General features: G+C 43.6%; 1 protein-coding gene across 2 annotated transcripts; it reads right to left on the bottom strand.

Moving 5' to 3' along the window:
• Positions 1–51: 51 nt before the first annotated feature.
• abca5 (ATP-binding cassette, sub-family A (ABC1), member 5) lies at positions 52–20,888 on the bottom strand. 2 transcript variants are annotated; one of them, XM_080873553.1, is made up of 38 exons: positions 20,828–20,888; positions 19,491–19,660; positions 18,208–18,394; positions 17,940–18,113; positions 16,566–16,663; positions 16,212–16,438; positions 15,986–16,127; positions 15,662–15,850; positions 15,215–15,362; positions 13,946–14,123; positions 13,610–13,668; positions 13,116–13,402; positions 12,046–12,165; positions 11,821–11,959; positions 11,233–11,323; positions 10,949–11,088; positions 10,263–10,382; positions 9,957–10,158; positions 9,479–9,645; positions 8,880–9,007; positions 8,525–8,662; positions 8,329–8,442; positions 7,999–8,169; positions 7,802–7,915; positions 7,515–7,652; positions 7,312–7,380; positions 7,132–7,223; positions 6,790–6,913; positions 6,503–6,620; positions 6,318–6,409; positions 6,027–6,202; positions 5,784–5,859; positions 5,373–5,467; positions 5,088–5,207; positions 4,848–5,000; positions 3,641–3,720; positions 3,501–3,556; positions 52–3,417 (listed from the first exon to the last, which is right to left on the bottom strand). In XM_080873553.1, exons 2-38 carry the CDS (start codon positions 19,611–19,613, stop codon positions 3,277–3,279), a joined length of 4,986 nt encoding a protein of 1,661 aa, XP_080729679.1. In that variant the 5' UTR covers positions 19,614–19,660; positions 20,828–20,888; the 3' UTR covers positions 52–3,276. The 2 variants fall into 2 exon arrangements, with proteins under 2 accessions (XP_080729679.1, XP_080729678.1); XM_080873552.1 differs by having other exon boundaries at positions 20,736–20,873.
• Between the last annotated feature and the right edge of the window lie 339 nt (positions 20,889–21,227).

Consider the following 21,227-nt stretch of genomic DNA (forward strand, 5'->3'; position numbering starts at 1 on the left):
GGCTGGATGGTCTGTTACAAATAAACCAAAAACAAACAAAAGGCCAAGAAATATTATACAGTAACATTTAATCATGAAAAGGTCGAGTAGAGACCATAGAGGGACGAGTGTCCATTCAAAGGGGCGCGATAGGAGGAAAATACGGCACACAGCTAAACCACAGTCTTTTAAAAAATAAAGTCAGTGCACAAATAATCTTACAAAGATTGCATAATATAAAGAAAGGTTATAAAATTTCCCAGAAATAGTGCAATTTTACCACCACCAGGAAAATAAAATAAAACCTGCCCCAATGTCGATGCCAGTCGTCTAAACGCTCCGCCGGAGAGCATTTTGGTTTTCGTCACGCGAAACGTTTTGAACTAAATGCTCTGCGGTCTGGAGGCAGGGCTCGGAGTGAAAAGAGAGCAGATGTTTCTGGGTGGCTACATGTTACTGAGACACAACACACACATGCAAACAAACTCTTCATTGCACTTGGGAAAATGAATATAAAATGAGTTTCTATACAATAGTGTATATGGGACAGTCCAGAGAGGCCCACCTGTCGATACTCAGCACACACATTTAACTTAAAGCAGAGCCAGTGTTTCTACTCAGTCTGCGGACTAAAGGCTACATGTGTGCACAAACATACCCACAGGGCTTCAGTTTTCACATTTAATAAGGACATAATAGCAGAAATCCCACTCATTTCCTCCACCAAAGGTATATTTCAATGTTTCTTGTATGTAATACATCTTTACAAACACAGCTCTGACACTGAGCTCCTACTCACCTCCAGTAAAAAGCGCCTTACAGATGAATGGCAGCTACTGCATAAACACATAAATGTAACTTATCCCTGACACCTCAAAAACAGAGTCACACACACGACCGGGCTCAGGAAAGGAAATAGAATAAATGCTGGAATAAATGTTGCTAGCTGTTTTCTGAAAATTAGAAGAAATCCAAGAAAAGGTAATAACTCTGTGCTACAGAGTTGGACCACACCAACACGCCAGCAACACACAAACACACCCACACATCCTCTGTGAGCTCAGATAATCCAACTGTGAGGACTGAGTTTGTGATGTTGCTGCACAACACTTCTGTTCCAGATATCTGATCCACCCCTGTGCCGGCACATCATTCTGCAACGCTCTCAAATTAAATAAAAATACATGTACTCATGATCTGCAGAAAAATCTCCCTCCTGACTGCATTTATGATCACTAAAGAAATAAAACAAACATCGTAAAAAGTGTCTTAAATTCCCTTTAAGCCAAAATCCTCACACCTGAATGTCATGAAAGAATTACAATTTGTCGGTTTGCTGATAGGTAGTGCACCAACAATGTTACTCCCTAGTACAAATCTACTAGATCAGAGGTGTCAAACATAATGTGAAGATTAAAAGAAGCTTTACAGCTTGGACTGCGTTTTTTGCTTAAGAAAGTAGAGTCTGACTCGTCCAGTTCCTCTGAGCCAGAGGTCACTTTACCGCCTTCTTCCTAAAGCTAGTTCTGCCCCTCCAAACTAAACTGTGCCTATAAAGTAAGGAGGGTTTTTCCTAAATATAAAACAATTTGGCACCACTTTCCCTAAAAAAAGAACATATTTTAAATCCCTCCCCTCTTTTCATGAAATGACTGAAATAACAAGGAAAGAGAGATTTGTTAAGTAAGGTAGCATAGACTTCTTATTGCCTTTAGTGTATGTGGAGTAATTGTGTTTACATGCATCGTCACCACCTAAAAATCCCATTCTGATCCAGGAGGAATCCTGGGAAAATGTGCATTTTTTCCGCTGTGCAAAAAGAAGAAAAAGTAAAATTCTGGGAATTAACTAAAAGTTTCTGTTTTCATTACAGATCAAAGTCCAGGCAATGATCAGCTGGTACTTTCTTATTTTACAGACTGATTTCTTTAAGAGTTTAAACTTCTTCATACCAAATAAAAAGGCAAAAATCTGCTTTCTTTACACGTTTGTAAGGAACAGCATCAAGAAAAACTGGACCCAGAATCTAAAATGAGTTTGACACCCCTGTGCTAGAATACACGCACAAACACTATAAACAGCACAATATACACACATCAAATAAGCTAGACAGAGTTAACAAAACACAGCTGCATGATCCAAAGTGGCACCAACGTGAAACACGAGTGCTGTCAGGAGCTCCACGGAGTGGTCACTGAGTTACGAACCCTCCTCTCACCGGAGGCCAAGCGTACATTCAACATCTGTTACGAAAAGAACGCCTAAACGAGCCCCGCCTGGATCCAACGTCTAGCGCCACCTCGGAGGTCGTTCGTCTCTCTAGTGCCATGAGATGAGGGCGGAGTGCTACATGTACTGGTGTGCATATTCTACACTATATTCCTGCATCCTGCTGCCGGGCGACGCTCATCGCTCGCCCCAAAGAATCCAGCTACCACTTCTGAAAATAACCAGCCTCCTCTTTGTGAGCGTGCATGCTGAAACACTATGGAGAACCAAGGTCGGGGCGTTAAGATGAGGATGCTGCTGTAAGATGAGGGGAAGGGACTTTTTTCTTCAGCCTCAGAAGAATAAAAAGCAAACACGGTGTTAGTTTATTTTTTTGTTGGTTTTTTTAAAGGTTTAAAGAGCTGTACCATGTCTCTTTAGGCATGTTAGTAGATAGGCGTTCACTTCACAGGCTCACATCAACGACAGAGCGATTTCTGCACGTGCTACCAACACTAATAAACCAAAGATACTCGTCAGTGCCAATACGTGAGGAGGTGTGGTTCAGAGATGTGCTGCTTTGGTACCATTACGATTATGGACGGTAGTAAACAAAAAAAAAAAAAAAAAAAACACACCCAAAGAGACGAGAAAACACATTTACAGTAACACTCCTGCTCAGGAGGACGGACGGAAAGGATCACAAAGCTTATATATATATATATAATTTTTTTTTTGTCATTTAACGGACTCCCTGTGAAGATAAAAAACATTAGAAAGAGGAGTAAGTGTGGCATCAGCGTGCTGAGAAAGACTGCAGGCCCCTCGGTCAGTGCGAATCAGAAAGCACCGATGGACGACAGCAACACACACATGCGCTCCCACAGGAAGAGGCCACAACAGCCCAAACACACAGTCAATCCCAGTGTATGCAAGGCCCGCCCCCTCCACCCACACAGGTCTGACGATCATTTTAAAGGCGGTGGGCGTGCAGTTTGTGGGGCAGTGCTGGCGTGAGCCCTCAGGCGCTGAAGCCTGGCAGTTTCGGGTTTCTGGTCAGTTACCGGGCAGCTCCCTCTCGGGTGGAGTTCAGAGCTGGTGCACGATGCTGTCTGTGTGGTTGACCGAGACGGAGCCGTCCTGGCGCAGCCGCTGCCACTGGAAAGTTGTGCTGAGGGAGCCCACCTCGTCCTCCTCGTTCTCCTGCTCCTTGGCAAACTCCATAAACACCTGCAGGACAAAAGGAAACAAGGAAAGCTTGGAGTGAAGAATCCAGAGGTCCAGTGGACTGACCGCCTGACATGTAAGCCTACCTGCTCTAAGGTGGACTGGGAGAAGTTGTACTCTTCAAAGTTGAAGGTTTGCTTGGCTGACGACACAAGGAAAGAAGATTAAGTACACGGGAGAGAGAGCAGAGCTGTGGAGGAGAAACGACGGGTCAGCACTCACTCACCGCTCTCTAACTGGGAGAAAGACTTGGCCAGCGATTGGACGTCCTCCATGGGGATCTTGTAAACCATCAGCGTAGCAAAGCTGGAAAAACAGCACACATACATACAGAATTAAACTGGGACACACAGAGCAGTAGCACGCGTCTGTGTTTCCACAGCTCTATTTTCCATAATGCTTCCTCCTCTCTTTTTTCGCTCTTAGTTGACTTTTAGTTTTGACTCTGAAACTAATCAGTGGTATAATAAGCTACAAAAATACATATAAAAGCTCATGTTTTGCCTCATTTATTGATTTCTAACATTTTTATTTAAGCTTTTTATTTACTTCTACCCCAAAAACAACCTCGAACACCCACACGTTGAGCACAGGATATCTACTCCCAACTGTTATTTTAAGGGAAAAGTTAATTTTATTTTACTTTACGAAGTGTTTAACTTCTTAAAGCTCGACTTCCACGGTTCATTCTAACGTTTGACACAGTTTTTGTGAACAGCTGAAACTGGGTCGTTCCATTAATCATATTTTAATCACAAGCACGATTCTGTCTTTCAGTCAGGACAAAATTCTTACTCTGGATTTGATTTTTGCTTTCTCAGTTTTATAAGGTTCACTGCTTTCCTTTACAGTGTGCTGTTGGCACTCATTAAGTGTCCATCACTGTGTAGCTGAAGTGGAAGAAAGACAGGTGTTAATCAACTGAAGCCATCTACAGGAAGAAAACACTGAAGGTTTCACAGCTGGACTAGCTGCTGTGGAGTTATGTGACCGCATTCCCATCTGGTGCTCTCTTCACCGCCATCGGTGCTCGCTGGCTTTATGATCAAAAATAGGAGGATATACATTTTGGACTGCCTTTTAAAGAATTTTACAGCTTGTCCTACTGATAAACACCTTTCCCACTTTCATTCATACTGCACCAAAGTCCATCCATTCAAGTAATGAAGAGTTAAATGACTGAAAAGTTGCAGCTTTTTTCTTCTCTGGAGATATTTATGCTTTTCTATTGTGGCCACACAGATGTCTTTCATTAACTACAGCAGCATTTCTTTATCATGCAGAAACACTGAGACACACTTGAAACTGCACAAGGATTAAATGTGACAGAAAAAAGGATTTTTACCAATCCAACTCACTTAAGATCAAAATGGGCTGTAAAACGAGTCTGACATCCCTGAACTGCACACAGACACAGACAGGTCAGGGCTCACCTCTCCTGCCGAGCGGCGTGAGGGAATATTCGTAGGATCTCCTTATGCAACAGCGCCACCTGCTGGAGCCCCGTCAGCTCTTCTCTAAGTTTCACCTCCAAACTGTAACCGCGGCCATATTTTCCTTTTAAATGTTGGATGGAACCGATACATCTGCAGTAAAGAGACCAAGCATTAAGAGGCATTATGCCGAGACTCGGAAGTTTGAGAAATTATCGAGAAAGCAACTGTGGAGCGAACCTCAGCTGCCCAGAAACCATGATGGCGACGCGGTCGCACACAGCCTCGGCTTCCTCCATGTAGTGAGTGGTCAGGATGGCTCCGCGCTGACGGTTCTTAAAAGCGGCTCGCATGGCCCTCCTACACGAAGGAAACGCTTCTTTTAACGGTAGCATTGCTTATGAAATTAAACACATTATTTGGCAGTGAAAGAAAAGAAACATTTATTTGAGAGAACTTCAGCGCTTCACATTTGAAACAAGAAAAAGGCAGAAAAATGCTTCTGTAAGGAAAACATCGTCTCACCACATGCGCTGTTTGGACTTTGGATCCATCCCTGAGGAAGGCTCATCCAGTAAGACGATCTGAGGATTCCCGATCATGCTCAAGGCAAAGCACAACTGCAGACATACAACACAATAATATCATACAAATACTGTAAAACTATAACAGAAAAGATTCGAAGTACCTCATGTGTTTCATGACAGAACATACATTTAAGGCTTTTACATTTGAAGTGAGACGTTTAAACGTCACTGCCGCGAAAAATAAAATGAAACTTAAAAAGCTAAAATATTCTGACTCGTTAGGAGTAAAACGTCGATTTTGCTGTTAACGCCAACAGGTTTCTGATAAATACTTTATTATCAGGCAGGATAAACACAGCATTAACATTATAATAGAGCAGACTAATAGGCAAGCCGAGGGTCTCCTCACCTTCCGCTTGAGTCCTGCAGACAGAGTCTTGGCTTGTTTGTGTAAGTGGTCCTTCAGCTCCAGAGCATTCACCACACTGACAGCAACGGCAGACACACAACAACCGTTATTAGCTTTACACTCTCTCTCTCGAAAAGATTTAAAGATCTACATCATCTTTGACTGTCTGACTGTTAAAAATAGAAATCACTGTGGTCAAACGTCAGGGGGAAACCGGTACTGAGGATGAGACCGAGACTTTACCGTTTGATGATCCCCGGCACGTCCTCTCCTTTCAGGCCTTTAATGGCGGCGTAGATCTCCAGATGCTCCTGCAGAGTGACCCGAGGCCACAGAGGGTTCACCTGTGGACAGTAGCCCACGTGCTCCAGAGGATTGTCCACTGAGCGAAACTCAGTGCTGTAGTCTCCCAGCAGCACCTGGACCAAGACGAGCAAAGATTCAGAGTGTTTTCTTGGTTTAAACACATGAGTAACATGACTGAAATTATTAAATAAACAGACCGAGGAATGCTTCAGTATCATCCTACTGTACCTGGCCTGCAGTGGGGTCAGTGTCACCTGCCAACATGTGCATGATGGTGCTCTTTCCTGCTCCGTTGGGGCCCAACAGTCCAAGAACTTCACCTGAGGAAACAGCAGGGTAGGATTCAGACTGTGGGTGAAGTCGGCCGGTTGGGAACCACGCAGCATAAGAAAAAGCAGCAAGACTAAGCGTACCTTTACGGACACAGAAAGAGACGTTCTTTGTGGCCAGCTTCCTCTTCTTGCTTAGAGAAAATCCTTCTCTCCTGCCCTTGTACTGCTTCTTCAGGTTACTCACAACCACGACCGGTTTCTAAACAGACACAGAAAAGACAGAAAAAGGAGCAAAATGCCTTCAGATCACCGACGAGAAACAAAACACTAAAGATGCCTGGCTAAATTAATCTTTATTACACCTTGACTCTTCAACAGGGACCAGGGACTTCAACAGCATTCTTAATTTATGTATTGTAAACATTTACCTCTTCACAGGACTGACAGCTGAGGGCCTCTTTGACTCTGGCCCTTTCCATCTGGACATCTTCGTCTTCATTCTGGCCTTCTTCTAGGTTCCTCTCCACCTTGGCCTTGGACTGGGATGAGATCCTGTGAACATTTTAAAAGAAAATTAGGTCTGCTGCATTTAATGTAGGCATCAAAACCTATATGTTTTTACTGCAGTAAAACGGTTGCGACCACATTTTGTTCAGGGATCTGGGTAACTCCAAAAGCCTCACAAACTTTTCTACCTTTATCAAAACAATAAACCTCAGTATAAATAAACCAGAGGTTCCTGTAATCAGAGTTATGAAAGCGATCATCACCTGCAGAGCTGATCATTTTTCATCGTCCTTCCTCCAGAATGGATCTCCAGCCAGCGAAGCAGGAAAAGCAGAACGATGCACTGGAGATAAGGCTGAGCACAGACACACAGTTACAGTTAAATACAGTTCTGACATTTGTTTATCACATTTTTCCCCCACGTTATGAAATATGATACATACAGCTAAAACTGAAATGAGCAGGTTCTTCCACAGGAAGTTCTCCTCGTAGACAGTCGGGAGGAAGGTGGCCTGAGAAATGGAGAAATGCTCTCAAACATGACTCCAATAACGGCCTCAGCCCCAATGATATATGATCGTGTATTTATTTGAAAAACACAGCTGTATGCTTGACAGAGAAAGCAGCTGTTGCCCTGAGCTCCTACCTTGGTGATGCAGTTGAGACAGCCCATGAGAGGGTACAGCGGGTTGAACAGACACAAGACGTTGTGCAGGGTTCTTGTCAAAGCTGGATTGTTGTTTACGAAGGACAACTGAACCACCGAGGCTGACACGACGCACACCTGAGGTACAAGCAATTTATTTTTAATAAAGGTTTCAATCTAAAGCATTTTTGTTGTCATGTGAAGAACAAAGAAAAGAAGAAGAAAGAAGAAGAAGAAGAAAAAACAGCAGCAGCAGGCTTGTTCAGGATCACATGTTTGAGTCTCACCATCATGGAGATGACAGAGAAAAAATCCCTGTTGCTTTGGACTCGGGCGAAGCCGAAAGACGACACATAAGTGAAGAGAATCATGGCTGGGCTGAAGCCAACGGTGCAGAGAACCTAAGGCGGGGCAGAAGCCATGAGATGAAGTCACGTATGTGTTGTATTACAGAGGAATAAAGTCTTTAAGCAGCTGGACGCACCACCGCAGAGAGGTTGCTGGAGTTGAGCAGGTTTCCGGTGTGGAAGGAGAAAAGGATGATGGACATGAAGGACAGGATGAGGTAATAGAACGGGATGTCCACCGCTGCCTGACCGCACCAGTACGCTGACGGTACGAGACCAGAGATGCGCAGAGTTGAGCGACACTTTATCTGCAAAGGGGACAAAACCCCCAAAACAAAACAGAGAAGTGACGAGAAATGTGACTGTGTGGCCCGATGTTCTCACTGTACCAGACAACGTTTCTTTTTCCCTCTAAATCTTTTGTTGAAAAGATGAATCTGTTTTTATCTCTGTGACTAACTGGTTACCTCTCGGTCTCGAGTGTGGTCCATTGCAAAATATGCCGGCATTCCAGCTGCCAGCATTCCCAGTATGATCGCCTCTATGTACACCAGCGCGTAGGATGTAGCATCAGGGATTTGCTGATGGGCATCACAAAGGGAAAGTTTAGTGTCTTGGAAACGACCTCTGTTATCTGACTCTATATTTGTCAAAGGCACTCACATATTCAAAGGGTTTGGTCCACGTTCGGATCTGCCCGGTCCCATTCAGACCTCTTAGGAGAGCATTGCTCAGTATATTGACGGTCATGGGCAGGGAGTGAACAGTCGTGCTGTTAAATGCAACGCTGTATCTGAAACCCTGTTAACAACACATGAAACAAAGTGTCAACAGCATCATGAACTCAGCACTCCATCTAAACAGAAAGCTCTCAGTTAGAGGAGCCAGCAGCCCTCAAACAAAGAGCACTTTGGCTGCAACACGAGCACCGTGACACATTAAATGTAGGTGGAGGTGCTCCAGTTTCATCTAATCTGATATCAGTAATTAAATTCAATCTATGCAATATTAAAGTGACCTTGCTGGATCTTGTTACGTTGATGGCAGCGCTGTGGGGAGCCGCCGCCATGTAGTCGCTCTGCTTCATCATTTCCACTTTGATGTCCTGAGACTCGATGTTGTGGATGAAATCAGAAATATCAGAGCCTGTAGGTACGAAAAAGGCACGGCTAAAATCATCCATACAACCATTTTCTGCTGCGTCACAGGGGCAGCGGTCCAAGCAGAGATGGGCAGACCTCCTTCGACATAATCTGAGTTTGTTGCCACTCAGCGTGAGCCCAGACACCCCTCAGAGGAAGCTTAATCAGCTTGCAACTATAAAACTGCATCATGTAGAAGCTCATACGTGTCAATAAAAACAATTTAAATCAACATCAAGGAGGTCGGTTAAATTACACCCACGGGACATATTGTAATGATTATGGTTAGTGGGATATTTCACACTCGTGCAGAAGTGCGATGCTTCATCACAGTGTTTACATCATGTTGTGCTTTGTGATAGAGCTGAGATCTCGAGTCTTATTCAGGGAAAAAACCCACTGAAAGTGAAACAAGCCTTTTAACTCAGTTACACAGAAACCGTCAGGCTGCCGTGTTTGTATCTGTGACACTCACCAGTTGAGTTCTGAACCAGGAGGCTTGTGGCGTATCTCTGGGGCGCCTGGTTCCTCCTCAGGAGGTAAATTGGCAGAAATTGGCGGTCTGAGGAGTGAATCTGGATGTTTCCTGTGGCCAGCGACAAAACCAGGACTGCAGCCACAAACACCAGGAACAAGGCCAGACTGGAAGAGGAGGAAGGGGGAGGTTAGAGTCAGGAAAGTCTCGATAAATGGGAGGAATAAAGCCTCAAAACACATCCCTATTTCTGTGACTGGACAAAGAGGCAGAAAACTATGGATGTCATTCAGTTCTTTAACTCTAAGCTACAGGAGCAGATGGAGCATGTGTGTCCATCATATGACAGATTAACATACAAACAACAAAAACAAACAACATGTATTGTATTAAGGTAATAAATAAGAAGCCCGGTTTACCCATGATATCTTCAAAATAAAGAAATTGGCTAATAAAGTAAAATAAGGAGAACACTCACGTGTAAATGAAGGCCTTCCTCTCCCGGCACATGTTGAGCATGTGCAGCCACGCCACGGTGCTGAACTGCTGCCGCCACAGGGCGTGACCCGTCACAACGTCCGACTTTGTGTCGGAGAACGTGAGCAGCCTCTGGTCCGTGTCGTCCAGGGAGGCGGTGTCGCACTCGTTGTCCGCCTGCTCTCGATTAAACACGCTGTAGTCTGAAGACATGAAACGACTTTTACTCAACACCAGAGCTCCTGCAGACTTTTTCCATTCGAAAAACTGAAATCAGCAGCAATCTTCAGTTTGGCGACACACTCACCAGCCTGATCCACTTCAGCCTCTGCCTCCAAACGTAGAAAAACATCTTCCAGCGTTGTCATGGAAACACCATAGTTGACTATTCCCAGTCTGGGTTGAGAGTCGAGCTCCGAGAACAGGCCTACGAAAGATGAATTCAGGACCGCTCAGCGCGCTGCGTGGCTCACAGTCAAAGCTGAATCATGACTGAGTCATACTCTATTTTTAAAATACTGTCTGGATATTTTTAAAGGATATTAAAGAAACCATGAAGGCCAGGAGTAAGTAAACTTTCCCCTTTGAGCAGGAACAACTGCTCCAGTATCACTCTGCTCTGCCCCAGTGCAGATTCAGAGGTTCAAGAAATTGCTTTATTTGCAGTCGATTGCTTCGGAGTTATGATTTTTAAAAACATTTTTATACAATGCACAATGTCAAAGCAAGGCAGGTAAACCAAAAACTGCTGATGGGCACATTAGGAGTACATGTGTGTGCACAGCTGCATGCGTGTTGCTACAGAAAGCAGGCAGCTATCAGAGAATCAGGTCAGGATAAATGTGCAAAAACGTGACCCGACTGTAAACTAAAAATATAATCAGTACAATTTAATGCTCAAAAAACAAACACGCACAAAGGAAACCTCTGTATGGTCGACTCGTGTCATGATTTTTTTTAAATGTGACCGACGGACGTTCCTGTGAATCGAACCTGGGAACGTGTCCATGCTCTCGAAGGGCAGAGTGAAGGTCAGCTCCGCCTCGTGCTGTCGGGATAACTTGGCTTTGGGAACGTGCTGCTTAACCAAAGACGTGATCTTCTCTGCGTCACATGCCTCGCTGATAGACATTCTGCAAAGGATGAAGAAAAACATCTAAATCTAGTTCGATAAAGACGCCCGTGGTTAATACACGTTCTAAACTCAGCAATAACAAAAACAATCGAATTAATTATTCCTTTTGGGTTCTTGTAAGAGTCAATGAAGGGGTCCTTGCCTTAGATGATAGCCCACACCGCACTTGATCTTGAGATACAGAGAGGAGCCAACACACTTCAGCTGACCTTGAGAGATCACAGCTTTGCGATCTGCAGAAACAAACATTCAAAAAAAATAAATCAGACATGTTTTCAACTCGCGTGGAGATAAACCTTTGTTCTCATATGGGTCGAGTATAAAACTGGAGCTGCTGCTCGGTTACATAAAGCTGTGCTGGTGTTTTCTGCTCGCCTCTGCACCTTGAATCTCACTCTTGAAATTCTCCTGCAGCAAGGAAGGCAACTCAGCGCTGACCTCATGATGAATAACATCACCAAGCTGGAGCATATGTCAGCAGCATACTTTAAAATATGCATACACAACAAACCTGAGTGAAAACTGTTCATCCGGTCAAACGGTTTTATTTTAAACATCATCAAGAAAGGCGGAAAATTTTCTGCAACACCAGCTCCTGATTAAAATATTGATTAAGCTAGAAGATCCTGAGATACCATCATCCAGGATAAGAATAAAGCACAATTTCTGGTCTATATTTCCAGTCCAAAGTGTGGGTTTGTGTATCTTACACAACAAGGAGCATTCGTACCAGCAAGGATGTCTGCCTCGTCCATGTAGTGCGTGCTGAGTACAGTGACTCTGCCGGCCCGGCGACTCTTCAGCAGAGACCACACCTGGTGCCTGGAGTAGGGGTCCATGCCGGCCGTGGGCTCGTCTAAGAGCAGGATCTGACAGAAACAACCACAAACTCACGTTATCCAAGAAGGACTGGTGTCTGGATTCGAAAAATTGAAGTAAGATTGCGCACAGGTACCTTTGGATCTCCTAGGATGGCGATGCCCACAGACAGTTTCCTCTTCTGGCCTCCGCTCAGATTCTTGGCCTGAGCCGTCATGATTTTCTCCAGGTCCAGGTCCTTCAGCACCTTTGTGACCTGTCAGAGAAGGAAACATCACACTAAGGCTCAACAAGCACAGCTTTTTAAACAACCTCAAGAATGTCACATATTCTCCTGCTGAAAGCACTAATGCACATACATGAAAACTATGACACCAACATGCTCTGGAGTTTAGCCACCTTCCACAACTTTCTATGAAATCTAAATCTTAAGGAAAATAGACGCAGACCCCATCCGTGTGTCATTTTTACTTTTTAAACAGTGGATTTAAAGACCTTCTAGAAGCAAGTCTCACAACTCTGCAGTCATCTTTACAATAAATTTGATGTTCCCATCTAATTTAAAGCATCATCACTTACTGGATATATTAAACTGTATGAATAGAATCACCAAAATGTGGCAAATTTGTTCACAAAGAGCGCTTTTTCTTATACATACTTCTAACTTATACTTCAACTACATCGGCGCTTCATTAATTAATCTCGGGGTCTTCAGTCTAACCCCCCAGAGCACTGAACAAATGTCAGTCTGATGATTAGCAAAGAACATTTCTAATCTACCTACAGCTTTGCTGTGGAAACCACAGATTAGGATGATAAGAAGACGTTTGCTACCACACACCCTGAAATTATAGGAAATGAAACTACTGTGTGTTTGTGTATATGCCAGTGCAGCAACGTGATTGGCTGATAGTTTCCTGGTTTCTGTGGGTTATTAGCTCTGTGGTGATAGGTTTCATCAGCTAAAGATGAAAAGAGATTTCTTCTCAAGATTCGCAGCCACTGTTCAAGTTTCTTCTTGCCGTCGAGTTTAAGCACATTTGGTTTATAAGAACTACAAATCACCTTTTAACGTCGATCAACCCTGGTGTCGAAGGTTGTCACCGGTAGGTTTGATGTCATGTTTCAAATGTATGTTTTAACTTTGATAAATGTCAGAATGTTTCAGACTTTGCACTGCGGGAACATTTCGATTGTCACATTTACCTCAGCGTCGATGTCTGCTCGTGGGATCCCTTTGATGGCAGCAAATATCCTCAGGTGCTCCTCCACCGTGAGCACATCAAAGATGATGTTGAACTGAGGGCAGATTCCCACCAGCTGCTTCATTTCGGACGCGTCGGCAATCTCTGCCACAGGCGAGCCGTAGATGGTGGCCGTGCCGTTCGTCGGCGGGCAGATCCCACACAGGATGTTCATGAGGGTGGACTTTCCAGCCCCGCTGTGTCCCAGCAGAGCTGTAATCTGTCCCTCATAGATGTCAAAGGTCAAACCTGAGAAGGAGAGGTAAAGAAACAGGAGGAGATACGGGATGTTATTTCAGTCCATTGTAGGAATGTGGAAAAATATCTAATCTAACCATGTAAATCAGGCTTTCTGCTTATTACTGCGGTTGGATCTTTAGCCCACATTATACAGCACCTTCACATGACTCATGCTGTAACCTTGAACAACATGTATAATCATAGAAAAGCACTCACCCCTCAGAGCCTCCACCACGTTGTCCTTTTCTTTGTACACTTTGCGGATGTTATTGATGCTGTTGGAAACAAAACGAGCGAGCAATGAAGAAACAGTGAAACTGAAAGGAGAGAAGCGTAAACACAGCAGCAGAGTCAGTTGAAGAGCAGCTCTCAGGTTACAGGCTGGACCTCCAGGCTCTCCTCAGCTGATGCTACAGCTGAGCCTAACGCTGATCTACCCGAAGCTCTCAGGGCCTCCATCTCTCAGTCCTCTGAATCCATACTTTTAGTAAAGGTACTCTGTGAGCACTGACATAAGAATAAAATGAAATATTGGTAAGTTCAGGCTTTTACCGGATGGCTTCTTTCCCTCTGAACTCGGGAGAAACCGGCTCGATAGACTCGTCCCCACCAGGAGCGCCGTTCAGCTCAGTGTCGTACACCGAGCTCACCTCAACATAGCGCTTTCTGTGTTTGGACCAATAGGACGGCTTCAGGAAGTAAACCAAGGACCTCCGCATTCCAAACTCACCTGCGTATCAGAAAATCATCATGAAAACAAAATGAAAACACAAAACAAACAGAACTGCTAACCCAATCAGCTTCGACCAGCAGTGGGGCGATTTAATGCTGCAGTCAATTAAAGCAGCACGATCAATGTGGTGTAACGCTAATTGAAGTACAGATGGATCTGCAGAGCAGTGCTGCACACACTCAGTGGGTGAAAAGGGAAACATCTGACAGTTTATTTCCTTTTTTTTTTTTTGGAAGTTAAGCTTTTAATGAAGAATCAGCCTCAGTACAGCTGCAGGGCAACGTTCAGTTTGCAACATTTTATGAAACTGTTGAAACAAATATGATTTTTTGTCTGTCCCCATCTCACAGCGTCGTAGCAGCAGTCGTCTCAAGGCACTTTATATTGTAAGGTAAACACAACATTTAGGAGAAAACCCCAACAATCAGGTGACCCCATCTGAGAGACCGGTTGGGTAAAAACGAGTGTATCAACATGTCAATCATAGCATAGCCCCACCCTAAATCCTCCCCTGCTTCCTGTCGTTTACAAATCAGGAAAGCTTTATTTTTATGACTCGCAGATTAAGACAAATACAGGTGTATGTGCAGAAGTCAGTTTAGATTGTAGATTAGACACATGATAATGGAAGAGTGACAGTTTATTTCCCACTCGCTGCACAGCACACCGCTGGAGGGCTTTTCAAACTTGCTGTGGGATCTCAGCTTGTTCTTTTCCTCAATGCCCAAAAGCTTCTACTGATCTGTAGCGCAAGACATGTTGAGGAGGTCATTTTAACCATTTAAATCAGCTGTGTTGGACCAAGGACACGTCCGAAACTTGCAGGACACCGGCCCTCGAGGCCTGGAGTTCCCCAATCCTGAACTAAAGAGAAAATTCAAATGGTTCCTGAAAATTTTACATTTTTGGCCTTATGACACATGGGGGAATAGAGGGTAAACACTCTTTATTTTCAGCTGTTTTGCTACTATGTAAAAGATAAAAAGGTGACTACAAAAAACACACTTTTACTAAATTAATAGCTGCTGGATTTGTTCTGGCAAAAACCAGTGTTTGACCGCACTGAGTTCAAATATTTTTGCACTTACCAGGCAGCACCTGGTCCAGGTAGGTAGCCAGCAGAAGATAAAGGATGCAGTCCACAACCAGCATCAGCAACGGCACGTACAAAGGATGAGGCCCGTTAGTCAGAGAAGAAAATACAGCACCGTCTCCCTGTGCCTCCAAGTAAACAACCTAAAATAGATATTAGACAAATACGCACTGAGATCAGCCTCGGTGGCATCTACTGCACAAAGCTTCATCTTTCTGAAAAATGAAGGCTGGAAAACTGCAGAGATTATATTGACATTTCTAGCAAGCTGCAGAAAGAACCTAATATCACTTATGATGCAATTAATAGAAAAATGATCTAAATTAATTCAATTAACAAAAACAGGATCAACACTGAGGTGAGAGAGGACTGCAACAAGCTGCTATTTAATTTATTCCAGAAGGAGAAAAGTACTCCAGAGGAGACCAGAGCGTGTTTGTACCTGTGCAATGCCGATGGAGAAGGCACTGGGCGACAGCAGGCACAGAAGCCACACCAGCGGCTGTGGGAAATCCTTCACGAGGACGGTGAAGAGCGACAAGCAGCCAAACACCACCGTCAGCATGGATCCCACCGTGCTGGCAAACTTGGGCTTCTTAAACAGCGGAGTCAGCATGAAGGAGAAGAAGATCTGTGGAACAGAGTCAGGATATGGATGAGAGGAACGAACGTTCACTACTAACAACACAAAGGCTGGAATCAAATAGCCACAGCTATATGTTATTTCTTTATTTCTTTGCTTTCCCTCCATCCCAGCTCTACTCACTGATGATATTCCATACAGGAATATGAGGAAAAAGATGACAAGGAAGTTGCTGTTAGGAAACAACGCTGTGTACGTCGCGATGATGGCCATCAGGATGGACATGGTGGTCACCAGAGCAGCGTACAGGAGGCCCCATGATAACCTGTCAAACCACACGTACACATGAACGTGAGTTTCTTTGGTCCGAGTGTCCGAATGTGCAGCGGCCGAAGCCGTTTCTCCTCACCAGAAGGCTGTGTCGTAAAGCCCCATCATGGTCATGGTGTCTTTGAGACGATGCTCTTTCTCAGCCGCCACGTTGACGATGAGGAAGGTGACGAAGGGCGTGAAAGCCAGGACCAGGTAGATGGAGATGAGGGCGTGGGGGAACTTCTCAACCTCCACAGAGCCGGGCTGACCCATCATCACCGCCTTCAGTTCGAGCTCGCTCAACACCGAACGTTTTGTCTGCATCTGAGCACAAAAGATGATAAAAGAGTTTAAAACTTTTTTCAGTAACGTAGTCAAAGAAAATCCATGTGTGAAAAATGCAGTTCAAATGTCCGAAATTCAACAGCAGCTGAGCTTCAGCCTGTCTCACCTGAATAATGGCTGCGTCGATCAGAGACTGGAGGTGAATGAAGCCGGAGTACCAGTAATTTGCAGCCCTGCAGTTTACCGAGCTCGACAAGCAGCTGGCTGCAGGAGACGAAGCAACGACAGCAATCAATCAAAATGTATTTGTAAAGGACCTTTGTTAAAGGTGATTCAATATAAATCATAACAAATAATATACAATGACCATCAATATAGAGTAGATTAGAAAGATGAAACATCACAGCAATAAAATAACATTTAAACTAGCTTTTCAATAAAATAATACAAGGAAAGATTAAACAAAAGTAAATGATCTAAAAATCTAATATAGTAAAAATAGAATAAATATACTTTAAGTCCAAAAAACTAAAGTAAATGTGTAAGAATCAATATAAGTCCAGGCTAAAAGTTTGAAGATTTCAACACTTCTGTTTTAAATTTGATCATTTCTGTATGAAATATAAAACAACACCACAGCACGTCACACATCAGCTCTAAGAGGGAATCATCTCTTTTACAGTTCTGTTCATCTCTTCCTCCACTCCATGCGTTCTTCCATCTTTTTATATTCCTTCATACCAAAAGAGCTACAAGTCAGGATCCAGAAAGCTGGAGCATGTTTAAGGTTTAAATCGACTTTTTCTCTCCCTTCAATGTCTGATTAATGGAGAGGAAACGCTTTCAGATGTTCTGGGTGACAGCCAGATCCAGTGTTGATAGTTCCCGCTTATTTTCCCTTCAACATCTTCATAATAACAAATTATTAGTCCATGTTACGTTCCCCTAAGTGTCCAGGTGAAGCAGGGAGATTAACAAAAAGTGGGTTTAAAAAAAAAAAGGAGCTAAAGGAGGCAAAACTAAAGGAAAACCCAGAAGTTGGCCACTAAACAAAATAATAAGTCACCAACGCCCAGGAGTAAGCAGCCTTTAACCCTTAAAAAAACAAAAAAGAAAACTCCAGCAGTAGAAGGGCGGCACCTACAGATGGAGAAAGAGCAAGACGCACTCACCAGGGCAAAAAAGAATAAGTACCAATCACAGCAGAGCATTGCTGCGCCCTGCCAGGGCTACAATGATAACTCATGTAAGGATTTTACCACCAAGATCATGTGCAATGCCCCCACTGACTGCTGTTTCTTTTAAACCAGCACGAGTACTTTAAACGATTCATTATGGAGGTTTTTTTTACACCAAAGGACTCTTTCAAAGGCAGTTAGCAGCACATCTGAAGATGTATGCAAGTCTACAACACAAATGAGCTTCTGATCTGTCACTGTGAGGGAAGTGTAGAAACTTTGTACCCATTTAAAATAAAGTTGAGCCAATCCATAAAAATAAAGCGGGAGAAAGTATAATAGTTTCAATAATTAGGCTTTACCAATAGACTCCGTGTAGTCACTGGGTAAAGGCAGCTGGTTGTGCGGGAAACGGAGTTTGTAAGATGTGGCCGAGCTGTCCATGAACACGACGCCAACGTAGCTGGAGGGCTCGTAGAGGCTGGCGTTCTCCAGATCCTCCTCACTGGAGAACATCTCCAGACGATCCTGCATAACTGAAGGAGGGGAAAAAATGCTCGGTTTGCTCTTTTCGAACCCTCTGCACAAACCTAACGGACACAGAACCCCGCAGATGGTTTTCAGACTTACGCATATTCTGAGCCACCTCTTCCATGATGTAAGTGGTGATGTTACTGATTGGTGTGTAGCCGAGGCCTTTGAAGAAGTGGCTGTCACTCTCCAGCTCTGTCGTGCTGATGCCGCCATAGTAAACATGAGGATTCAGGGTGCTGATGAGTATCAGGAGCCCCAACAGGAGCAGAGGGAGGATCAATTCCTGCACAGACAGGGACACAGAAGGAATGTGAATAGTTTGCTCAGTAAACCCTGATATCCCCCAGGTCAGATCAGATATAGCATCGTCTCTTAAATATGTTTTCTTGTGTATGTCCAAAGCATTACAACCCAAAGTTGGTGAAAATTCATGCTCTGTGGGACAGGAAATGAATTTACAGGTACATTTTAGTGAGAAAAGACATTACTTTCACTGATGACTGCATGCACGCAGCGGCTCTAACTGCAAAACCAAACCGCGAGATAAAAAAAGAAAAAAATTATATTCCTATTGATAAACAACCTGTAAGGCTGAACTCAGAGGGGGGCATGTCAAGAGTTTGAGGCTTGTGGTAGACAGTACCAGAGAAGAGAGATGATTATGTAGTGTGAAGCATGTTCTAGGTAATTTGGCATCATCTGTGTACAAAACTCAAACTAAATATGGTGTCAACATTTTCTTCTCCCAACTAAAGCTCAAGTTTCCTGTTGAACAACTACACTTCTCACAAAAACACTGCAACAGATTACTAGATTCTAAAAATGTAGAACAAATCCAGTCTTTGGGGTAACGGCGGGTCTGTGAGTGAAATAAACAGGCTGTATTATTCACAGCGGAGCTTAGGGCGGCCCTGACTGCTGTTGAAGATGGAGGCGGTCCCAGAGAGCTCCAAGTCAAAAGAAAAGCTGATACACAGGCACATAAAAAATGCATAGACGCAACTTAAAGCCAAATAAAAAATGCATGGTCTAACAAAGCAGAAATAGAAAGCAGAAAGAAGCAATGGAGCGGCTTCAACTTTTAGCGACTTTTAGCACACAGGCGTAAAAACACGACCTTTTCAATGACTTAGTGACACAAGCCGAGACTTCCCCAGAAACCAGAACACACCTCGACATCAGGCTGCTAGATTATGGTAAAAATCGCATGTTTCAGAAACTCTGGAAACATTAGTTATTTATTGGATTTATGGTAAATGGCCTGTATTTATATAGCGCTTTACTAGTCCCTAAGGACCCCAAAGCGCTTTACATATCCAGTCACACACACATTCACACACTGGTGATGGCAGCCACATTTAAATAAAATGTTTCTGCACCTGCAGGCTCTGCTGCTTGGTCCTCCATTTGATGAGCAGATTCTTGTAGAGAAGACTTCTCGTTTGGTTCCAGACTCCAGCGTCTCTTCTGTACATGGGCTGCATGCTCCCAGCATTCCTCATGTGGATAACGTACGGACGAGAGGTCCTCTCACTAATCCTGGCCTCAGCTGCAAGGGACATAGATGGCAGAGAAGAAATTAAAAGCCCCGGACATTATGCACTCGAGCAGGAGGACTTAAGACAGTGAATCAATACAGCAGGTCTGCAGTTATCCCGCAGACTAACTGATGCTTTATTTCCCGCTAGCATCTTAAAGGCTGCTTTGCTTTGTGATGATGAAAGGATTAATATTAAACTTTCAGCTCGTTCTGACTCCAAACTGCTGCAAAAAATATTAACAAATTCTCAGGGGGAGGATTCATGTATGTGACCTGGAGGCAGTTACTTTAAGGATGTCTGTTCAAACTGCAACATATTCTGATGATTTAGGTTTCCCAAACTTTGTTTACATTTTGGATGTTTTACCATCTAACTCTTGATTTTCTTTATGAATGTAAAATCCAGTGACGTGGTGTTTATGTGTTCGTTACGTTACTGGTCTGCACAAATACTGCTGACTGAAGTGCTGCCTATCTGGGTCTTTTACAAAAGATTTCTGACAACAAGAGCATCATGTTGGTGGTTACAAATATATAGTTATAGGAAATTATTTATTTATTTTTTCCCTGACTGATTCATACAATAAACTTTCATTTGAAGGACTTTCCGCTCTGCTTAGAGTTTGCTGCAGTAATATATAGTATTATATATTAGTTAACTAACCGAGACCCAGTATCGGTGTATACAGGTGTACTATGACACCTGTCAGAAGTTTCTAATAAAGCAAATTAAACCCGCTTTCCTTGTTTTCGCCAACAGCGCTCCGATGTTAGCTACAACTGGCGCTAACCTGCTACCTGCTGATATTTCCATATGCTAAAGAAGAAGAAAAAAATCAACAGACATTAGCGTCGCCGCTTCGTCCTCACCCGGACCGGAAAACAGGACAGGTGTAGGCAGCTGAGTGAGCTAGCCTCTTCACAGAATTAACCGCGGCTGATTGAGTGTATTTTTCTAATCTGACGCGCTGAATGGCAACACAGGCACACGGAGCAGCATCGAGCTAACAGGCTACAGCTGCCAGCGTGTGTACGCCGGGCTAAAAACACGTCCGCTCCAGAAAAACAAGCACAGCATACTCACGTATGAAATACATTAAGACATATCCTTCCTCAGCTCGCGATTTAACGGCATTACATTACAGATTTTATTTTGTAAGTATCAGGTAAACACACCCTTAAACGAGCTGGTTTCTTGCGTCTCTACTTCCTTCTGTCAGATGCAACGCCCCGAAATGTGATGTCGGCCAATCAGATTTGGTCTCGGTGATGCTGACGCAAGTCTGCGCCAATCAGAATGCAGCAGCAGGCATTTATTTTCATTTCACAAACAGAGCATGTCGTTTGATAAATGAAGCGAACAAATATCTCTTGTTTGGGGAAATTTTCACTTTAATTAGAAAAATAATTTTATTAAATCATAGCATTAATGCCAAAGGCTTAGCCATAAAATTTATTACAAATCACTTAAGTACAATACAATTTCTAGAAAGTAACAGGTGAAGTAAGCTACGGATAGATGACAAATTAAAGGAAAAAAACACCCCGTAATCCTTCACGCCTGCAGTGCGTAGAC

Source organism: Rhamphochromis sp. 'chilingali' (assembly GCF_963969265.1).
Source record: "Rhamphochromis sp. 'chilingali' genome assembly, chromosome: 22".
Taxonomy (NCBI): domain Eukaryota; kingdom Metazoa; phylum Chordata; class Actinopteri; order Cichliformes; family Cichlidae; genus Rhamphochromis; species Rhamphochromis sp. 'chilingali'.